Consider the following 20194-nt stretch of genomic DNA (forward strand, 5'->3'; position numbering starts at 1 on the left):
TTTTTTGCTTGATTACTAATAATTACTATTTTTCTTGGTAAAAATTCTGCAGTATGCAGAACAAGAAGGGGAGAACTGTACAATACATGCCCAAAGGTCTATTAAGGACTTTGCTGTTATTGATTTGATACTATTACAAGTTGTAGAAGACTTGGGAAGACTAGTACAAGAGTTTGAGAAATCTTTTGTTAAATTAGAGACATGCAACTTTGCTTATCTGGATATACGAGCAGAAAGCTAACTTGAAGATGGTTAGTTATCAATGTTCTGAATAAATCATTAGTGGTGATACAGTTCTTATTCTTTCCACTTGAGACAAGTCTCAGTAAAGGAGATGAGCCATGTTAGTTTTTCTTCTAGTGTTTAGTCATGTGTAAGTGTATTCCCTTCTAAAGTAGTAGTATTTTCTAATGGATTTTTAGAAATAAGCAAGTAGCAAGCTGATTCTTTGTTCGGAATGCTTTAAAGTTTACTGTATAGTTATTTGTTTGTCTGAATTAAGTTCTGCTTTGCAGATGAGAATAAGATATTGGAAAACTTTCTTTAAACTGTGCTGCAATTAATACTAACGTTGTTGCAGATCCAACAGAAGAAAGTCTGAAATCATGATGAGCTTCTGTTCTTTAAAATGTATAGTCTAGATCGATACAACATTAAAAAATGAATTAAGTTCTGTATGTATAGTGCTACTGAGTGGGTATATCAGTCAAACTGTTCACCTGCCTTTGGCTCTTCTTAGTTTCAGCATTCCCAAACTACATAAAATAAGCTTTCATCATAACTAAGAGTATTACATGCACATAATGACAATTAAATGAGTCTTGTATTCAGTATTTCCTTTTATTGTCCTTATTGAGCAGGAAACTTGTAAATGGTGAGAAATAAGTTAGGTTTTCAGGTTTTTGTATGTTCAATCTCAAGTAGCTAGTATTGCTCTATTTCTGAAGACCGTGTGTGTTCAGGTTGTGATATTTGTTAAGCAACTTATCTTTAAAAAGATGGAGAAGTCCTGGATGTCACTTTTAGCACTAGTAACTTTGGTTGCACTTCATTTAATTCATGTATTTTTTGAAAGACAGAATTGACAGATTTTGTTGTTGTTTTTAACTTTATGTTGCAGATGCTGGAAGTACGTCTGTTGTATGAAATAAATGATATTGAATCTCCAGATGGTGAGCAGGTGCCACCTTTACCAACTCCTGGCACAGGTTCCAATCCTCAATCCATTGTTCCCCAGTCTCATCCATCAACTAGTAGTAGTTCATCTGATGGACTTCGTGATAATGTCCCATGTTTAAAGTAAGTATATTCTGTTTTGTTTTTGAGTTTGAAACAAGAAAATTTGTATGCTGATAATATATCTACTTGGAAAAATCTTACAGAAATGTTACTGTCAGTGAAACACATTTGTTACAGCAACATTCTGCAAATATCTGGAAGTTAAATTCCCTTTCAATAAATTGATTCCAATCTTAATTTCTTTAAATGTCCTAATTCCAGTTGATATTAATAATAATAATCAGAAAATAGTTTTATGACTATGCTGCTTGTTTTGGGAAACTTTGGCACAGATGGTAGTATAGATATAGATGCTCATGCTGTAGAACAAGCATTTTAAATAAAAATGTTTAAATTAAATTCCTAAGTTTGTTTGTCAGCATGCAGGCAATGTTTCCAAGAGCTTCAATTCCCCCCCGCCTCCCCACCCCTCAAGCTTTTTATTTGTAACTGGTCTACCATCACAGTCATCTTACATTGCTTTGAATTCTTTTCCCTATTGTTAACTTCTTGTTTGTGTTTGTCTAATACCTTGTGCTTCTGTTTTCATTTTCCATATGCTTCTTCCATCCACATTCCTCACTCTTACATCCTCTAAACCAGAGTTCTTTTAGGAACTCAGAAAAGAGTTAGTGCCACCTTCCTTTTAGATGCTGTTCAAGTCAGTACAGAGTGCAAATACTGTACTTTTTCTGAAGAAGAGAGAAATGGAGTTTGTGATCATTGCTCAATTTATTTTCAACACAATAATGAATCAAAGGGGCTTTTAAAAGACTGGATGAGCAGTTCTGAGGTAGTTTTCTGGTTTTGGTTGATTTTCTTTGCAGCTATCCAAACTTTCAAAAGTTCAGTGAATTCTGAGCCTATAAGGAAAAAAAGATTTTAGAGAGTCAAAAAGATATATTTTGCTTACTTTGCAGAGTTAAAAATTCTCCTCTTAAGCAGTCTCCAGGTTACCAAATTGAGCTAGTTATCCAACTAGTGTGGGTGAGCGGAGAACCTCCTCAGCAGATAACCAGCTTAGCAGTCAATTCAGCATATGGCCTGTAAGTATATTCTATGCAATTTTGTTTTTCATTATCTTGTTAATGTGTTAATTATCTTGTTAAAAATTAAGTCAGTGTGTTCACATGACTTGCACAGCAACACGAGATGCAATCAATTTCCTGTGCTTAAATTTTGTGGGTCATGGCAGAGTGATTGCTGATGATGCTAATGTCAGAAACAAATCAGCATCATTCTTCCTTGTGTTTGCACTGTAGAGCTAAATGTCAGTTAAGCCTCTGTCAGATAGGTTGGCACATACAATGACAGTGATCTACTTTAGTCAGTGTCACATCTTTATACAAAAGAACACAAACAATTCTGCATTCTAAAATTATAATTTATACAGATTCTTAATTTAGGGCAACTTATTAAAAATAGTAATAATAAAGTAAGAAAAAAATAGGAAGTCTTAAAATTCTTAACAGCAAAAAAATATCAAAATTGAAATTATACCTATATTTGACTAGCATTATCTTCCCTTCCACTTATCTTTTTCCAGAGTAGTTTTTGGAAACTGTAATGGTATTGCCATGGTTGATTACCTGCAGAAGACAGTGCTCTTGAATCTTGGCACTATTGAACTGTATGGCTCCAATGATCCTTATCGTAGGGAGCCACGATCTCCCCGAAAAACTCGGCAGCCATCTGGGGGTGAGTTATTCAGCACTTATTTTAACCAGCTATGTCTATCTTCTGAGTTTATCAAGGCTAACGGTGTCTATTCTTTGCATACAAGTATGCTTTTGCCGTTATGGTTTCATCCTTTCTTCTTGATCATCACTATTGCAGGTTTGTTACTTTTTCCTTCAAAAATAATACTCAATAAAACAATACTCAGTAATGCTTGATATCATTGTTAATGTTTTCTAGTGTAATGTTAGTTTTTTAAAAAACAGATGGAAACGCATGTTCTGTGTATGTAGATGTAAGTTACAAACACTCAGTAGATTTATGCCTTTAACACAGCTTGAAGTCATTTCTTCTGCTAAGCCTAGTATCCATGTCACATGCATGTATAAACCTATTAATATTAGCAGATAGTTACTGTATCTGCTGAGATCATTTTGCATCCTATTTTAACCTTTGTTTAGAAAGGTCCATGATAATCTAAAGAGTGTTATAATATTGTACATGCTCTTATATTAGTTTCGGAGGAAGCCTTTGATATAAATAAATCAATTAAACTTCACAATCCAAATGAGTAAAACAGAAGCTTTTTTTGAAAAATGAACTTGACTTCAAAAGTATACTTAAGAAGGGTGCTTCTTTGCAGCAGAGGAGGAAAATGACCTTTCAGTCAGAATTCCAAACTTTTTGTTGCCAAAATTAAAAGTTAGAATTTCAAGATTTTCTCCTTCTTGTTAGTTAGTGGATAATTTTAAGCTAATTTGGAAAGCAGCTAAAGACAGGGCTATCAACAAAGTCACTGCTTCCCCCATATGATTACCGTTTGATGGGAAATTATTGATGTTCAAAAAACTTCTTCATGCTCTAGAGTTGGTTGGTTTATTTTAACTGATCCAGAATAAAGTTCAAGTAACATTTTATCCAAGTGAAAATTGATGCTCCAGGAAATTTTAGTAAAACATTGGTTTGAGAAAGATGTAGTTAACACCAGTCAGCTTACTTCAACTGGAAAACTGCTTTAAAAAAGCATTAGCACAAAGCAGAACATAAGCAGTTCTTAGCCTGTGTCAGATAAGATATACTTTAAGTATAATTTAAATATATATATATATATCTTTGAGAAAGAAAGAAATAACTTTGCAGCTTCACTGTGTTAATTGCACTTGGTAGTAAAGGGCTTAACTTCTACCTCATGCATTTATGTATTAACTGCATTTTTAGTGTTAAAAATTACTTCTCTTGCCTTTTATTATTTTAATGTTCAGCATAAATCTGAGTTAACACTCTGGCTACGATGTTCATGAATCGAGTCTTTCTTGCTCATGAATGTAACTGTTACATGAAATCATATAATTTTTCATCTTACATTTTAATACTAATGACCTGCATGGCAAGAGCGTTTTCTAAACCTGGTTATACAAGTTGTTGAGCTGGCTTTTCTCTCTTAAATGTACTGTTAGTGTCTCCGTCTTTCCTTTTCTCATTGCTGCATAAAGGTATGCTGACTGTGGCTTCTTGCATGTGCGGCCTTTCTAACTTATATTCAGAGTCTGTGAAAAAGCTTCGCACCTCTTATATAAGTAAGTCATCTCATGGCAATAAAATATTTTTGAACATCTGAACCTGATTTTTTTTTACTTGCTGTTTATTCACCACAAATATTTTTTGTTATTCCATTATAAGTAATTGTTTTAGTTTTAGAAACTGATTTTAATCAATCATACATCTATCACTTGTTCATGGCTTCATTGAAAGAAACTGGAAGGAAAAAAGCAACCATGATAATAGTCTATGTACTGGCAGGAGAGAGGAGGAAAGCAAGAACCTGTCTCATAAGTTGCTGATGTCTATAGGTTCAAGATCTGACTCACCAAATCCAGTGGTCCTCTGAGGCTAGAACCTTCTCTTCCTTGGTCCCCATCCTGGCTGAAAAAGCTTCAGAACTCGTGTTACAAGATGACAACAGTTATTTATTTACTTATTAACATTGTAATGGTGATTTGTCCATTAAAAGTGAAAGCTTACTTCTGCGAAGAAATTGCTTGTAGGGTTTAAAAGTTCAGGTGTTGGTGCATTGCACAGCCCTGTAGGGGGCTGATGGTAGCCCATCAGAGCCATGAGTTACCCTCAGGGCTTCTCTGATGTGTTCCAGCAGTCACAGCATTCAAGAATTCAGAAAATATAAAGTAGATTTTAAAAGTACAATGTGCATTTTTCTAGTATGCTAGTTTTCTCCAGCCCTTGGGCTGTAATCCGACCACCTTATAACAGGAGTGTAGAATAAAACTAAACCCAAGGAACAGTGAGCAGGGTGGGGGAAGGCATACTTGAGACTGTGGTCTAGTTTTTTTAGTTTCTCTCTGTGGTTTTTCCAAAAGAGAAAAAAATAAATGCATTTCAGAGATGGTAGGCTTAATAGCCAACTATTTCTTTCTTTATGGTCTTCCGTCATTTGCTGCCAAGGAACAGTTAGGCATGAAAGAAACGCTTCCACCTTGAGATGATAAAGAACTGATAGCTGGGATCTGATGCTCCTTTGACACTGTGAAGGGAAGCAAAAGATGGGCAGAAGTTCCAGAACTGCCTTCTGAAGCCAACAAGTGAAAATCTGAGTTTACCTGGAATATTTATAGGTTAGAATAGTTTTTTTGAGAGTTGGTTTCTTAACCAAGTAGTTGATCCTGCTTTCCTTCACCATCCTTTCCAAATTTTGACTAGCTAGAGCTGCACACTCACTTTCTATAAAGACTGAAATTAATTTCTCTAGAGCTATTTAACATCTCTAATGATTTCTAGTTTTCTAGTTCTTGCTGTTATCCAGACTTTGGTAGCTTAAAAATAAATAATTATTGCTGTATATGTTTACAAAACTCTGTTAAGCTAAAGCATAATTTTTTGCTGTATTTATGGGATTGGTGCTATATGAGCTAGTCAGTGCACTTTGGGGGTTTGTGTTCTCCAGTTCTTGAATGTTAATATTGGTGTTTAGTGCCTTCAAAAATACAAGGAACTTATGATCACTCGTTTGTATTTCAAGCCTACATTCATTGAATTCTTTTGTTTTTGTCTTTAAAGCATTTCTATTTTAATACATCTGAAGATTTGTATGCATAAGACTGTTTCAACTGCTGTACAGTTCTAGTAACCTTCAGGCATTACTAGTACTCAGTACGTAAATCTTCCTAGAAAAAGTGTTTGTGTGCCTAATGTGGATGTTTTAGAGAAACTTCAGTGTATTTCTCATTCTTTGAGACAACAACAGCATTAGAAGGTAATCATTCTAACCTATGTAGGCGTTCAGACAAATTATTAATTAGTTGTTTGAAGTTCAGGTTCAGACAGTGTGACAAAGCGGCATATTGCTACTGTCCATAGTATCCAAGATTAGCAAAACCAAAGATTCAATGATTTCATGATACAGGGGAGTAGGAAAAAAATATTCTGTTATTCAACCATTTCCACAGATTTTGACCAAACAAAGCAAGAAGAGTTGATCCTTCCTCAGTAAGAACCCTGCTATTTCATATGTTCCAGCATAAATTGTAAGCAGATGGTCTAAATGGTCTATTAAATAGACATTTATAATTTACTAAATGGCATGTTCTGAGTTAATCAGTTGAAAATTCAAAAAGACTTTCTTTATAAAAAAAAAAAAATCATACACTAAGAGCTATGTATTTTCTAAAGTATGAGTAGAAATGCAAGATTTTCCCTTCACTTGTGATACAAGAATATGATGTATGTTTCTGTCATCTTTTTACTTGGGAAAAGAATTTCAGGGTCGCATCTTAAAGCAACATCTATTTAGAGTCAAGGTACTCCACACTAGCTTGACTGTGAACTGACATTTCAGACTAGTTCGACAGGTACGAGCTATGGTTGGGATTGTATTTTGCAATTTCAGTGAATCTTACCAGGTATTTTACTAGTGTTTTAGGTGACAGTTTATAGGTTGTGAAGCATGCAGTATGTGTTTTGTGAAGGCCTGCTAAACAACATCTTCAGGTGCTTGTCATGGATAAAAACGAAATCAATCTTAATCTTTAACTCGTGATTGTGGAAGAAAAAAGTTAGCTTTGGCTGTATGCTGAAATGTGAGAAAATTTTCTACAGGATGATGAGAAATCTATTCATAGTGGCTGTTAATACTGTTTTGAGATCTTTGCTTGATATACAAATTCCAAAGTATGACAGGAGAATAGAGTCAGCAAGAAGACAGCCAGTACTGATACCAAATATCACGCACTTCAAAATTTTATGACTACACAAAAGAACTACAAATAGCAGTTGTTGCTTGCTTAGTCCCATAATTTTGAGTTCACAGAAGACACCAACCTTATTAACTCTTTCAAAGCTTATTATTGGTGGGAGTTGCAAGGGTTTCTGTGATTTTTCAATGAGTACAATATACTAGAAATGTATGTATGTTTTATATATTCCTATAACGTTTTTATATGTTTTAGCAGAGAGAGTTCAGAATTATTCAGACAAAGTAGAAGCAGTTTTTGCTTGCATGTGACTTTTATTTGATTACACATCAAAAAGTCTTTTTTAAATGTAACCAACAAGGATTTCAGAACTGGAGTTGAATCAAACCAGAAGAAAGTACAGGGGTTGGTTGTTCTACTCATTTACCCATCCTATTTCTACTCCAACTGGATCTGGACCTGAACTTGTTTTGAATTTTTAAATTTAGGCTTAAACTAAACCAGACCAACATCAATTGTGGCTAAGCCAAATACAGAACTGAAATCACAGTTTGATTATTGTGTTTATTTAATTGTCTCAAGTTAATTATTTTTAATTCTAATTCTCATGTCGTTTATTATTTTAATTGTATTTTTTGTTAGGCAGGTTTTCTGTGAAGTTGTTTCTTCTGTGATAAATCTGCCTGAAGCTTATGCACAAAATCATCAAACATCTTATGAAGCATAATACATTAGTTAAATTTGGTTGTAGTTCTAGGGAGCATTTAATGCAGCATGATGTTTTTTCTATCTTTAGTAGCATTATATGACTTTGATTCATTTTAAAGTTTATTTCAAATTTCCTGCTACTAGAGTTCAGAAGGAAGCTAAGAGCTTGTTAAGAAGATCACTTTTCCATATATTTGTTTTAGTCAGGTTGCAGTTCTGAAATAGAAGACTTTGGATCAATTGGTTTAGAAATTCACAGCAAGTTGCACATATGTTGTAAGCCTGAAACCTTTCCTGAATTTACTGTGCACATGGGTTATATCAGGGTGCCTTGGGTTATAAGGTAGACAGGCCTTCATGGTTCATAGGCTCAACTCAGATCATCTTCATTACTCTCTGCTCATTGTAACAACTAATACATAATTTTTTTTATATATTTCTGTCCCTTTCTCCTATCTGTCAAATAAAAGCAGTGTTGACTATGCTTAGATTTCCAAGGTTTATGTGCCATAATGATGGTCATAATGCCCACTTACTCTTTAGTAGGATAAATCTTAACTAATGCATAAAACTGGCATATAGCTTTATGACAAGAGACTATATTTTGAGGGTTTCTGTTGGATCAATTGATATGAGTCATTCATTAAGATGGATATTAATCAAATTTAACTTAAATACTACTTACAGAGGAAGCAAATGTGTAGGTATATGACTTTATTCTTGTCTAAAGTCTATTCCAGACAAAGCAGGATTTCACTTTTCAGACGAAGCTAGTGTAAGAAGCTCAATTCTTCCTCTGAAGATAAAGAATTAAAATATTTGTGAGGAGAGAGGATGTTAAATTCCTGAACTGCATCTTAGGATTTATGTTGTTTGGCTCCCTGAGGAGCATGATTTAGAAACATGACTATTTCTAAAAGCACAGGATATATATGTTTGTCCTCCCTGTATCACTGCTGTGAGAATTTACTTAATATTTGGTCAAAGAGCGTTCTTTAAACCTCCTGCTTCCAGTAATGAGCCAGTCTACATAGTGTGATACTGTGTTGTCTATTGTGACATTTCAGAATTGAAACTGTGCTTTGACTGGGAGTAATGAGCTCATATTTCTGCATGTTGTAATAGAGCTTCATGTACAATAGGTATGTGTAGCATCTGAGTGGCAGTGTGAGCACAGCACTGTGTCTAAGCTAAGAGCTTTTGAGATGGCAGACACCAGAAGGCCTTGGGTAGCGTGTTTTAAAGTGAAGGCCAGAAAACCTCCTGGGTATTTCTTTGTCACGCTTGCAAGAACTGTTTCCCCTCATACTTAAGGACCATGTTCATTTTCAAATCCCACTCAGCAACGCTGGCAAAGTCTTTGCTGGATTACCAAAAAAGAAAGTGGGGAGAGGCAAGAATAAACAGTCAGTGATGAAAGAACATTAAAATGTCAAAATGGTATTTGTTCTTCTGTGGGTGAAACTGGTTTTTCAACTGTTAGTACCAGAAGACTCCACCTCAAATATTCAGGACACCTAAAACTTCTATAAAGAAGATGCTAATTGGTTTGATAAACTATGTGTGGCTACTCCTGACGGGTTTTTTTGTTCCTCTATTGATGATATAGGCTGCCCAGTGAAACCATTCTGTGAGGCCTGTGCTTTCCACCAGCTGAAAGAGTAGGGAGATGTTTAATATCTGTTTTAGGTAGGGTCAGAGGATCCTTCTGGATGTTAACTATTAAAACTGTTAATAAGCACATTTTAGGCTTAAAAGATTTTTTTTCCCGAAAAGGAGGCTTCAGTCCCCCGCCTCCCCTCATTCTCATCTAAAAGCTTCCCCATGTAGTAACCAAGTGCAGTCTCAATTTGGTTGTTTGTTCCCAGCACCAAAAATTCATGTTTATTTCTTAAAGAAGCCTGATCAAGATCTGTCTTTATATTTTTGAGGGACATCTGCTCTCACCAAGGCCATATTCTCAGAATGGTAATCACATGCTTTTAATCTGTGAAAAGGGAGCTCTGTGAATTTTCAGAAATCTTAACGAGAAAGATCATTAATTCTAAGCTGATTTTGATCACCCTTACTTGTGATTAGCAGAGCTATTGATTTCTGAATGTATAACACGTGGTCTGCTCAGGCTATCTTGGAGAGATAACATGCTGAAATTTATCTGTAAATGTATCCCAAACATTGTCCTTTAAATATACATAAAAATATATTGTCCACCCATGCTACTGTCTAAAATTTATTTTGCTTCTTGGGGAGAGCAGCTTGTGTATTTTTAAGAAAATTTATTACACAACATTGTGTAGTACAAAACATTTATAGTCTCAAGTGTGTTTAAAACTGGGCAGTGTTGCTAGCAATTTATTATCAAAAAGGAAAAGGGCAAAATTCCTTGTATATTCATAGTTAATGCTATGGAATAATCTTTAGTACATTAATGAGGTAACTTCCATCTTTAGCATCAGATACTGAACTCCTATTCTTTATTTCCTTCACTGGAATGTAAGGAATGAGCTTTAGATGTTAACATATTCATTATTCAAATGGTCAGAGTTGACAATGTAATTTAGTGAAATGCCTTCGTATAAGGAAGAAGGCTTTTTTAAGCACCCTAATACCCTAAATTCAGCAAATGACATAATCTTTCAGTAAAACTCCATATTGAACTTCACAGAATGAAAGTAAATACAAAGCTCATCACTTTAACAGATAGAAAACAAATAGTGAAAGAACTCAGTTTCACATATACTCTGAATGTGGTTGTAGTCTTAGAGATCCTCTTTCATGTGACTTTCTTTAACAATTACATTTTTGTAGGATTTTTTTCAAAATAGAAATGATGTATATCTGATATATCTATATAATGTAATTAAGTGCTCAGTTAAGTGTGTCATGCTTAAAAGATAGTTCTTTTCACTGAAATTTAATGAGTAGGATGAAGTGAATAGCTTTGCAGTGGCTGCAGCTAGTGTCCAAATTTTAAAAAGTGTAATATGTAACAAATTCTACCACAGCCAGCTGGTTTGTATTTAATAAAAAAAAATCCTAACTGTAATGGAAGAAAGGATGAAATAGCAGCCATATTCACTATACATTGTTTTTGTGTTCCAGCAGGTCTTTGTGATATTAATGAAGGTACAATGGTGCCAGAAGATCGCTGCAAATCACCTACTTCAGGTAATCATCACCTTCTCTAACTTTCATCTTCCTATTTGCACAGAAGATGGCATGCTTTAAGTAAGCGCATATTGGTTAAGTAATTATATAAAACCTGTATAACTTGTGAGAAGTCCTGAAAAACCATTGTGTTGCTCCACTGTATTTTTAAAGCAAAGTTTATTTAACAGATGCAATAAAAATGTCATGAAAATGAGTGAAGAGAGATACAATCTGCAATATTTGTGTTTCAGGGAGACTACTAAACTGCACAATGGAATTCTGAAACACTGATAAGAGGTGTATGAATTCCTGTAGTAGTTCAGGTATCTGGTGTTTCACTTGTCAGAAGTAGTTTAAAAAAAAAAGTTTGCAAAAGGAGCTAGTTTACTTCTGCTTCCACAAATTATCATTTTCCTTTGGAATCAGAGGTCTTCAGAAGCTGTCATCCTTACAAAGTATGATTTTCTTGTTTCCAAAAAAAAAAAAAAAAGGAGAAGGGGATGGATATTCAGTAGTTACTGAATATCCATGTACTTTAATATTCTAAAAGAAAGCTTCAGCAGTATGTTACACAACTTTAAAATTTTTCAGTGTTGGCTCATTGAGGCTATAGATATGTAAATATTAAATAGTATGTGTCAGTGTATAGTATTAGAAATTAATATTTCATGTAGTAGGTAAAAGACGCATCTTCAGCATTACTCTTGACAAAACTTTTAAAGAAGTATTGTCACTTCATCTGTTTCACTGAAAGCTCTGCTCCAAATTAAAGGTCAAAGGTTTACACAGGTAGCTAGTATAATGTAGTTAGTATACTTGCAATGTCGTGCAAACTGGTAATCAATATAGGGGTCTAAGGATAGATTCCTTTTATATGGTAGCCTGTGAGTCATGTGAGGAATGAAGGAAGTGAGCCATGAAGGAAACTGTTTAAAACTGAAATGCAGTGTTATATCTTGTTATCATCTGCCCCATCTCCATTGAAAAACTTACTGTTTTTGCAAAAATGTTTACAGGGAACAAATAATGAGTTGTAACTGCAATCTTTTTTCTCTCTTGCTCCAGCATCACTCAAATGTCAGCCCAAATGACTTCCAACTTGTATAGCTAAAGCTTAAAACACTAAGTTGAATTAGAGGCTTTTTTCATAATGTTGATATTGAAGTGGTATAAAACTCAAATCACCATTTCCACTAACAGTGCAATGGAAGTACTAGGGTAAGAATCAAGGTTATATGGAAAAATCTTAAATTTAACAATCTGCCTACCCTCCCTCCCTCATGTCTGGGTTGTGTTAGCTGGAGTAGATAATATATATATATGTATCCAAATTGCATTATATTTTAAAGAGAATCAAATAAGGGGACAATTTAGAATAGACAGATTTAAATGGCCTGAAAGGAAACAAAATTAGAGGGTAAATCTTAACCATAGAGTGATAGGATTTAAGTTTTAATTTATAAATTGATGATCTGAGAAGACTTTAGAAGGTAGCTTACTCATAATAAAATCTAGAATTTTGGGGAGCTGAATATTCTGTGAAAAGAGTATATGATTTCTTAAGTACACATGCACTACTAAAGAGAAATAATTCTAAATACCAAAAATACTGAATAGAGAAAAGAGGGAGCTGAGAAGCCACAGCTGCAAGCCCTGTAAAGTAGATTCTTGAAGTGGTAAGTTTAGACTGTGTCCTGCTTCCCTCTGTTCTGTCCTCTCCTCCCAGTTTTTCATGAATGAGAAGGTTCATGGCAGGCTTCTCCAGTTTTCCTTTGAGAAAGATACTTGTAACTAGGGACGGAGGCAGTCACCTCACTGATAAGAAATCTTTTTGTGATGCTTGTATGTTCCGGGGAAGGCCGGCTCTTATGGATATGAGAAGAACTGCAGTTCCTTAGGTTTGGTTTCTGAATTTTACACCTTTTCTGGGCAAGATCACAACACTGTAGTCTTCTTTTAGTCATGTGAAAATGACATGCTGTTTTCAGAAAGATAAGAGAGGACATTTTGGAGAAAGTATCGCACTGTACTGGTGAACTTGAGGTGCAGGATGGAGGCCAAATTTAAATAAACTTTTTCCAAAATAATCTGGCTAGTAAAGAAAGAAATGTATTAGCACAAAAAGTTTACCTTTAATTTTGGAGGAGTGGATTGAAAATTTAATATGTTGCTGGCTTTGACTGCTAATAATATGACCTGTAAAACAAACCAGTCAGTTTGGGTTGAAGTCTGAATTTGCTCTAGTGATCTAGATTTTCCATGTCTTCCACGTTTCAGTCCCCAGGTGAAGAGATACGGAAGCTAACTTCCATTTGATTTGCTCCATTGGGTGATTATACAGTTTAGAGGACTGTGAAAGGGGCCACCTGCAAGTTAGGAGTGTATCCTACAGTTTTAATAAGAGAACTACAGAAAACCAGGGGGGGATGGGAAAGGGGACAGATGGGAACTTTGTCTCCTGCTTTTTTTTCCTCTCCAGAAATTAAGAGGTGATAAACTGAGGGCATTCATCTGACCATAAAATAAATGTATAGCATTGTAAACCATCATGTTTTTGTATTCACAAATGTCAAAATGTTTGCATTCCATTCTTATTTTTACACTTGCACAAAATAAAATCCAGTGAAATTTTCTATTTTCAGTAGGAGGCTTCAAGTAGTGGCCTACAGACACCACTACTGTTTTTTCAGTATTAAGAATTCTGAAAAATCCTAGGTGACAGCATTGGCTTTGAGCTGTTGGCGGAATAATTGAGGAGCTGTGGCCAAACAATGTTATATTGCATTGGGGAAAAAAAAAAAAAAAAAAAAAAGATTTTCAAAACTTCTTATTTTGTTACTACTGTGTTCTGTGAATTGTAATTTGGGCTAATTTTTTGTCTGGAACCATGATTAGGACAGCAATACAGTTACTCAGTGTTAAATATTTTATTCAGTGAGAGAAATATTTCTCTCACTAAACTAACGTCAATGTGGCAGAATTCCTGTCCCAACAAAATAATTGTAATCCATAGTATCTAGTACAGCTACCAGCTACCAGAGAATACCACCATCAGTATTTCATATTTTAACAAACCTTTTTATCTACCTTAAACTGAAAATTTTATTAATGCATTGGTTTTGTGTCAAAATTAAATGTGTATCCATTTCATTCTGTCTTCACTCATAGGTTCTGGTTCACCAAATTCTGATGATGATCAAAAAATGAATAATTTTATAGAAAAGGGTACAGTATTTTTCTTTTCTAAAGTCTTTTTTCCAGTTCATTCTTTGATACATAGATTGACCTTTTTTTATTAATATATTATTTACAGTGAAGACCAAAAGCAGAAAATTTTCCAGGATGGTAGCCAATGACATAGGTAGGAAGTAGAAAGAAAATGTTCTGTTCCTAATCCAGTGCCTTACTCTATGCAACACTAACTCAGCAGCAAAAAATAAATAAAATTTTTAAAAACGCATACTTAGTTGTTTTTCATTCTTTTTTCTAATTGGTAATTCTGTGGGCTGCTTCTGTACTAAATACACTGGGCACAATTTTAAAAAAATCAAGGAAACTGGTGGCTTAAATTACACTCTTGCAAATGCACTTCTCTGTTTTCTGGATGGGTGGAATTCTAATCTGTACTAAGAGTTCAGTCTATGCAATTCACAACATTATTCCATTATTTTTGCAAAGGTACACTCCCTTTGAGAACGTGTGGCTGTTTAAACTTCTTTTGTGTGTTACATTTATAGCCACATGGTCAGATTTCCATATTACAGTGGTCAAGGTGGAGGTAGTATCATGTTTTGATTTAATCACGTGGAAAAGGACTTTTGGTCATATGTGTGTGTATATATATATATATGTATATATATATATATGACTAAATATTTGGTCATAAATATATATATGTATATTACGTACACCCCATTACTGGTCCAGACTGTATTTACTTTTCTGCATCTAACAGTGACACAATTTCCTTCCAAATCCAGACTTCACTTAAAAATTTGGCAACAAACTGCCTTGGAATATGTTGTATGCAGGTTAATAGATTGAACACTTTTGTGATTGGAATGAAAATTAACTCTGCTTATAACAATTGGGTCATTAAATAAATGAAGTCCAGGGGCTGGGTGATTTGATTTTGGGAAAGGGTTTTTCTTTCTTGCATGGGATATGGCTACTTTCATTTCAGAATCTCTATGTTAATGTTTCATTATGTTTTCTGTTTTTACATTAGTATATGTAAATTATATGTATAGTATGTTAGCAGGAAGGCTTAATTTTAACTCTTTTTGTGAGGTCAAAAACCAAACTATTTTGTGTAGTGAAGTTGTTTGCTGAAGTACTACTTCAAAGGTTATGTTGAACCATAAGGTCAGGTGATGGAGGACGTTTCTTTTTCACTATTCTCTGATTTGCTGTTTGACAACTTAACTTTTAATCCTAAACCACAAATCCACAACTCAGTAATCGAGAAGAATTGTTAATATGAAAATATGACTATGGTGAAGGTTCCTTTGGAATGTGAAGCATAACATGAGGAAGAGTAAGAAATGTCCCCTTTGCTCAGTACTATCACAACTGCAGCGATAACAGGTTAGGGAAGATGAGCTCAGAGACAGGAGAAGCCGAAGCATAATTCAAAAAAGCAAGTGTCTCTCAGTAATAGATCATTATGTCAATTAAATTATATAATTGGAAAAACTTGAGCATGGTTTACATGAATATTCATTGATATGTTCTCCTAAAGGATTCTGGCTAACTGGAAGCTTATGTTCAGTTCTTCTCCTGAGAAAAACAACACTTAATGTTGTGCATGTTAGGTCAGTGCCTGTTGATGAGGTATTTTCCTTTTGTCCCAAAGCAGTCTCTTCTAAACTTATTTTTTTGCACAAGATATGAGGTCTTATAATGTGTTGGAGCATTACTTTATTTTTCCCTTTTTTAAAAGAGTAATATTATGGTATTAATAAAACATGCTAATGATAATTCTATAGAACTGTTGACATCTGTTTCAGCTTGAAGCCTTTCAAAAAAAGTGTGAATGTTTTTCACAGCTAAAATAGCATAATGTTTACAAGCAATGCCTTCTTCTGGGTGTAAGTTAAATGCAGAGCTGAGGCCATAATGAATGCATTGGATGTGTAATTCATAACTGTTTCCCAGTCAGCCCTTACTTTGTGTACCTTGCACAGTGTAATGGAAGTCTGAAGAAATGTAATTATTTCATCTGCATTCCGTTAGTTGGATGCTGTGCAAGGAATGATCTTGTTTTTTCTCCACTACTATGTTTTCTATACCTTATACCCAGCATCTTTCCTCTGCATGACTTTCTGAACTTATATTGTACGCTCTTCGGTATATGTAAAATAAGGCAAAATGCTATGCCACTTCTTTGGTGCTAATAGTTGCATTTTTTTGCATTTTCGTTGTTTTAAATGGAATTGTCAGCTAAATGTGAATGGAAAATAAGTTTTGTAAAATGTGAGTGCTACTTTCTGTCATTATCTTCACACTGTTGTATGAAAGAACACAATTTACGATCAACTGTGTTCACAGGAATGAGTTTGTGTGTATGTAGCATGGTCATAGCTTTTTGCACTGGCATATCATGCAATCAGTTCAAGTACTTTCACGTCTTTATCCATGTGTGAAATACAACCTGTCAAAATGGGTTACAAATAAAAAGAATAGTTTACATAGTTAATTTCAGTCACTGTTAATATCACCCCTGTGTTTTTTGTCAGATGTGAACAGTGAGAGAAAACTGCTGACAAAGACAGAAATAATTTAATTTCAGTGATAGGCCTGTAAGGTGGTAACAGAAAATGCATCCATTTAGAAATATGAAACCATTGTCAATTAAATCATTTTATTAAAGTTTTTATATAGAAGCATCTTCATTTCCATTGATATGTATCATTAGTGACAGTATCAGGCAAGGGTTCTTACTTCATTAAAGGATCCAAAACCATCAAAGATTGCAACAGTAGGATAAATAAGTTAAAATGCAAATGTTTCATGAACCAACGTTTCAGCTTTGTCTTTACGAGTATTTAGGAGGGGAAAAAAAAAAAAATGCAGATGTACCTATCCAAAGGTCTATTGTTAATATGTGGCTTTAGGGTCACGTTTCCCCTTCGTTTGCATTGGGGTGAACTTCAGAATAGTTGCAATTACCTTAGGTACAAGGAGATACTTGGTTTAACGAACTAGGAATTTATAGAAAATACTCTGGCTGTTATGTGATGCAAACATTTCTCTTGGGAATGACAAACGTTTGAAAACGTAAGTCATGTTCTGTGAATTACTGTTGAAAAGTGTGTTAGACGTAAAGAGAAAAAAAATAGGTATTTTACGTCTAAGACCATGTAATTTTTGTAGAAAGGCATTGTGATCTGATTCCAGATGAAGCAATATCTTTAGCTGTTTTACATGTTTGTGTCAGTAAAGTATTTGGTACAATGACTTAATATATCAATATGAATCTGGTCAGAACTTGAGGTATTACAACATCCATTTCTGTAAGAAGCTCTAGTGAAGTTATTGTAGACTTCAAAAATATTGTAGACTTCAATACCGCTATAATTATTTCAGACTGCATTCTTCAGTAAAATAATTTTTATTTCTTTTTTGCAATCTGCAAGTTTAAGAACAATTGCAAATGATATCATTAGGCAGATCTAAGCAGAGTAATTGCAATTCAAAATTTCTGTACTCATAGCTGTTACCATTAACATAAGGCTTTTCACATTATGAAGTGTACAACTAAAATTGCCAAACAATGCTAAAGTCATTGACTTTTAATTCCATTTTCACAGAATCAAAGGTTAAGTTCTCAGATGCCCAAATGCCAGTGTTTTTTTCCAGCGTTTTAATACTTTGTCTGATTCAGGCATTCTGTTATAAAATGACTTCATTATTCTTCTAACAAATTTAGACATCTCAGCATTGATAATCTATTTCTTTAACTGTCACCAGTACAGTATTTGATTCTTTAAGCATCATGAAATTTGGTAATTTAAATTTTTCCTTTTATGCAGTTGTCAAACGTTGAATCACATAGGAACTTGAGTATGTCTAAAATACTAGCAAGAAAGAAAATTCAAGGCTGGTTAGATATTTCTCATTAAATGTTAAATGAATTATGCTTCATGTAAACTATTCTCTTGTCTGTCAAAACACCAAGATACTCGTCTTACTTTATTTTAGGTTTAAAGGATTTTTTTTTAGTAGAGGGTTTTGACTGTTTCCTTGAATAGGGAATATATGAGAAAACAGTTTACAGCTTTCAAACTAATGTGCTATACAATGTAATGTTTTGTAAAGTAGCTCAGGGTAACGTACTGCAAAATAAGATATAACTATTACTTTAAGCCATAGCTTCCTGTTGACAGTTGAGATATGTCTCAGGTAGTCTTCAGATTTTCTTCATTGAATTGGTTGAGCCTGCTATACTGAAAAATAGCACAGTGTGCAAAGCTAACCTTTTATTTTATTTTTTTTTACCACTTCAAGACTGACATATGAGAAATCTCCAAGAATCGTGGATGTTGTTCTTGGACAGTTCTCTAATCTCATATTTTCATAATATACGTTTAGTTATATAAATAAGCAAAATAATGTGTGTATGTGGCCTATGTACAACTTAAGGTTTTCTAATTTAGAGAAGTATAAAGTGTAGGTCTAAGCAGAGGCAAGAGAAGCAGAATTATTCCCTAGTCTGACTCCTTGTCTTGCGCTGGTTGCAGAAAGGCAGCCTTGGCTGTAAATGGGGCAGAGGTATTCAGCAGTGGCATCACAGCTGCTACTTGAGGTCAGTTACACTCAGAAGGGGCAGTTGACATCACCTGTTCTACAAATAGAGTCAAAAGCCGGACACTGACATCTCAATCCTGTTTCCTTTCCTTTTCCCCGATCATTATCTTTTATGTGGTAGTTCTCTAGCTGTCTGGCAGTATTGCTGTTTTTCATCTAAGTCATGGAAAAACTGAATTTTCTTAAAACTATTGTAAACTATAAGCCACATATGAATGCAAGCAGTTTATTATACCAAGTACTGTTAAAAAACGATTTGGCTGGTGAAATATTCCTATTTTCTCATTGCATCTTCAGGCACTTCTCTCTTTAAGCACAAGATGGCAGTACTGCTATTTAAATAGGCTCTTGTTTATTTACATTGGAATTATTGAGGCTTTTGACACATTGAAATATGTTTTGAGCTGTAAGTTTTCTTCATAACGTTAATTCATGATTTCTAGCAATGATAGTCTTACCTCTTGTATCCTGTTGTCCTATTAATGAGAGGCATTTTTTAGTATGTACTGAAGAAGATGCTGGGCAGATTTGTTTTACCCTGTCAACCTAGACCATGCAGCTGGCCTTTTACTAGTGAACAAAAAAGCCAAAAGTAGGGATTGACTCTTAGGATCTGACACACAAACCTGTATTTGTATGACCTGTTGCCTTATACCTTGTGTTTCTTGCCATTTTTTCTGAGTTAAAATTGTTAAACACTTTGATCTGAGAAGCCAAAAATAACCACTCTAGTCTTTAAAATGATTAAATAAACTAATCATTACTGATATTCACACATAGTAAAAGCTGTGAAAAGCCAAGACCAGATCAATTTTTGTGTGCATGTTTCAGCTTTTGTTCAGTATCTCAGCTTTTTATGATTTACACGTCCAAAACAGAAAATAAATCTTACGATGAGGAACACCTGTCTTATAATTCCTAATTCCAGATGAGGTTCCATGTTCTTGCACCAAGCTGATGCAAGTTCAAGCTGACAACAGAAAAAAGGATTCATTGTAATTAGTGCAGTGTTGTACCACAGTTTACCATATGTATAGCTGAGCACTGATCTGAAACAAGTCAGTCTTGCTGAAAACAACCTCTGGCAAAAACTTCTTGAAGATGAGCTTTGGCCTCATCATTAAGCCAGGCAGATGCCAATGCAAGGCTGTGAGGGTAGAAAACATGTAGGTGCAGCACCCTTTTCCGTTTCAGCCTGCGCTAAAGTAAGTTAAAATAACTAGCATTGTGGTCTGAGTTGAATTTAATTTGAACAGGACATACTTTGTAACAATGACATGTGAAGGAAATGAGAAGATTATTTCTGGAGCCTTACTCTCAAATTTTCATAATGTATGACAGGAATAAAACTGTTCAACCATTCAGAT

The 20194-nt window shown here is 34.4% G+C and overlaps 1 protein-coding gene across 9 annotated transcripts in view; it reads left to right on the forward strand.

Moving 5' to 3' along the window:
- The window catches only part of STXBP5 (syntaxin binding protein 5), a 111551-nt gene that overhangs the window by 71553 nt on the left and 19804 nt on the right, over window positions 1-20194 (forward strand). For 3 of the 9 annotated variants that reach the window (XM_084283522.1, XM_084283524.1, XM_084283530.1), the window contains exons 16-21: window positions 1121-1299; window positions 2199-2324; window positions 2825-2976; window positions 10971-11036; window positions 14187-14243; window positions 14332-14379. In XM_084283522.1, coding sequence (XP_084139648.1) covers window positions 1121-1299; window positions 2199-2324; window positions 2825-2976; window positions 10971-11036; window positions 14187-14243; window positions 14332-14379 — 628 coding nt within the window. The remainder of the gene's footprint in view (window positions 1-1120; window positions 1300-2198; window positions 2325-2824; window positions 2977-10970; window positions 11037-14186; window positions 14244-14331; window positions 14380-20194) is intronic. The other 6 variants (XM_084283526.1, XM_084283528.1, XM_084283527.1 and 3 more) reach the window with 4 other exon arrangements.

The sequence above is a fragment of the Netta rufina genome (genome assembly GCF_964035555.1).
Source record: "Netta rufina genome assembly, chromosome: 3".
In the NCBI taxonomy this organism is placed as follows: domain Eukaryota; kingdom Metazoa; phylum Chordata; class Aves; order Anseriformes; family Anatidae; genus Netta; species Netta rufina.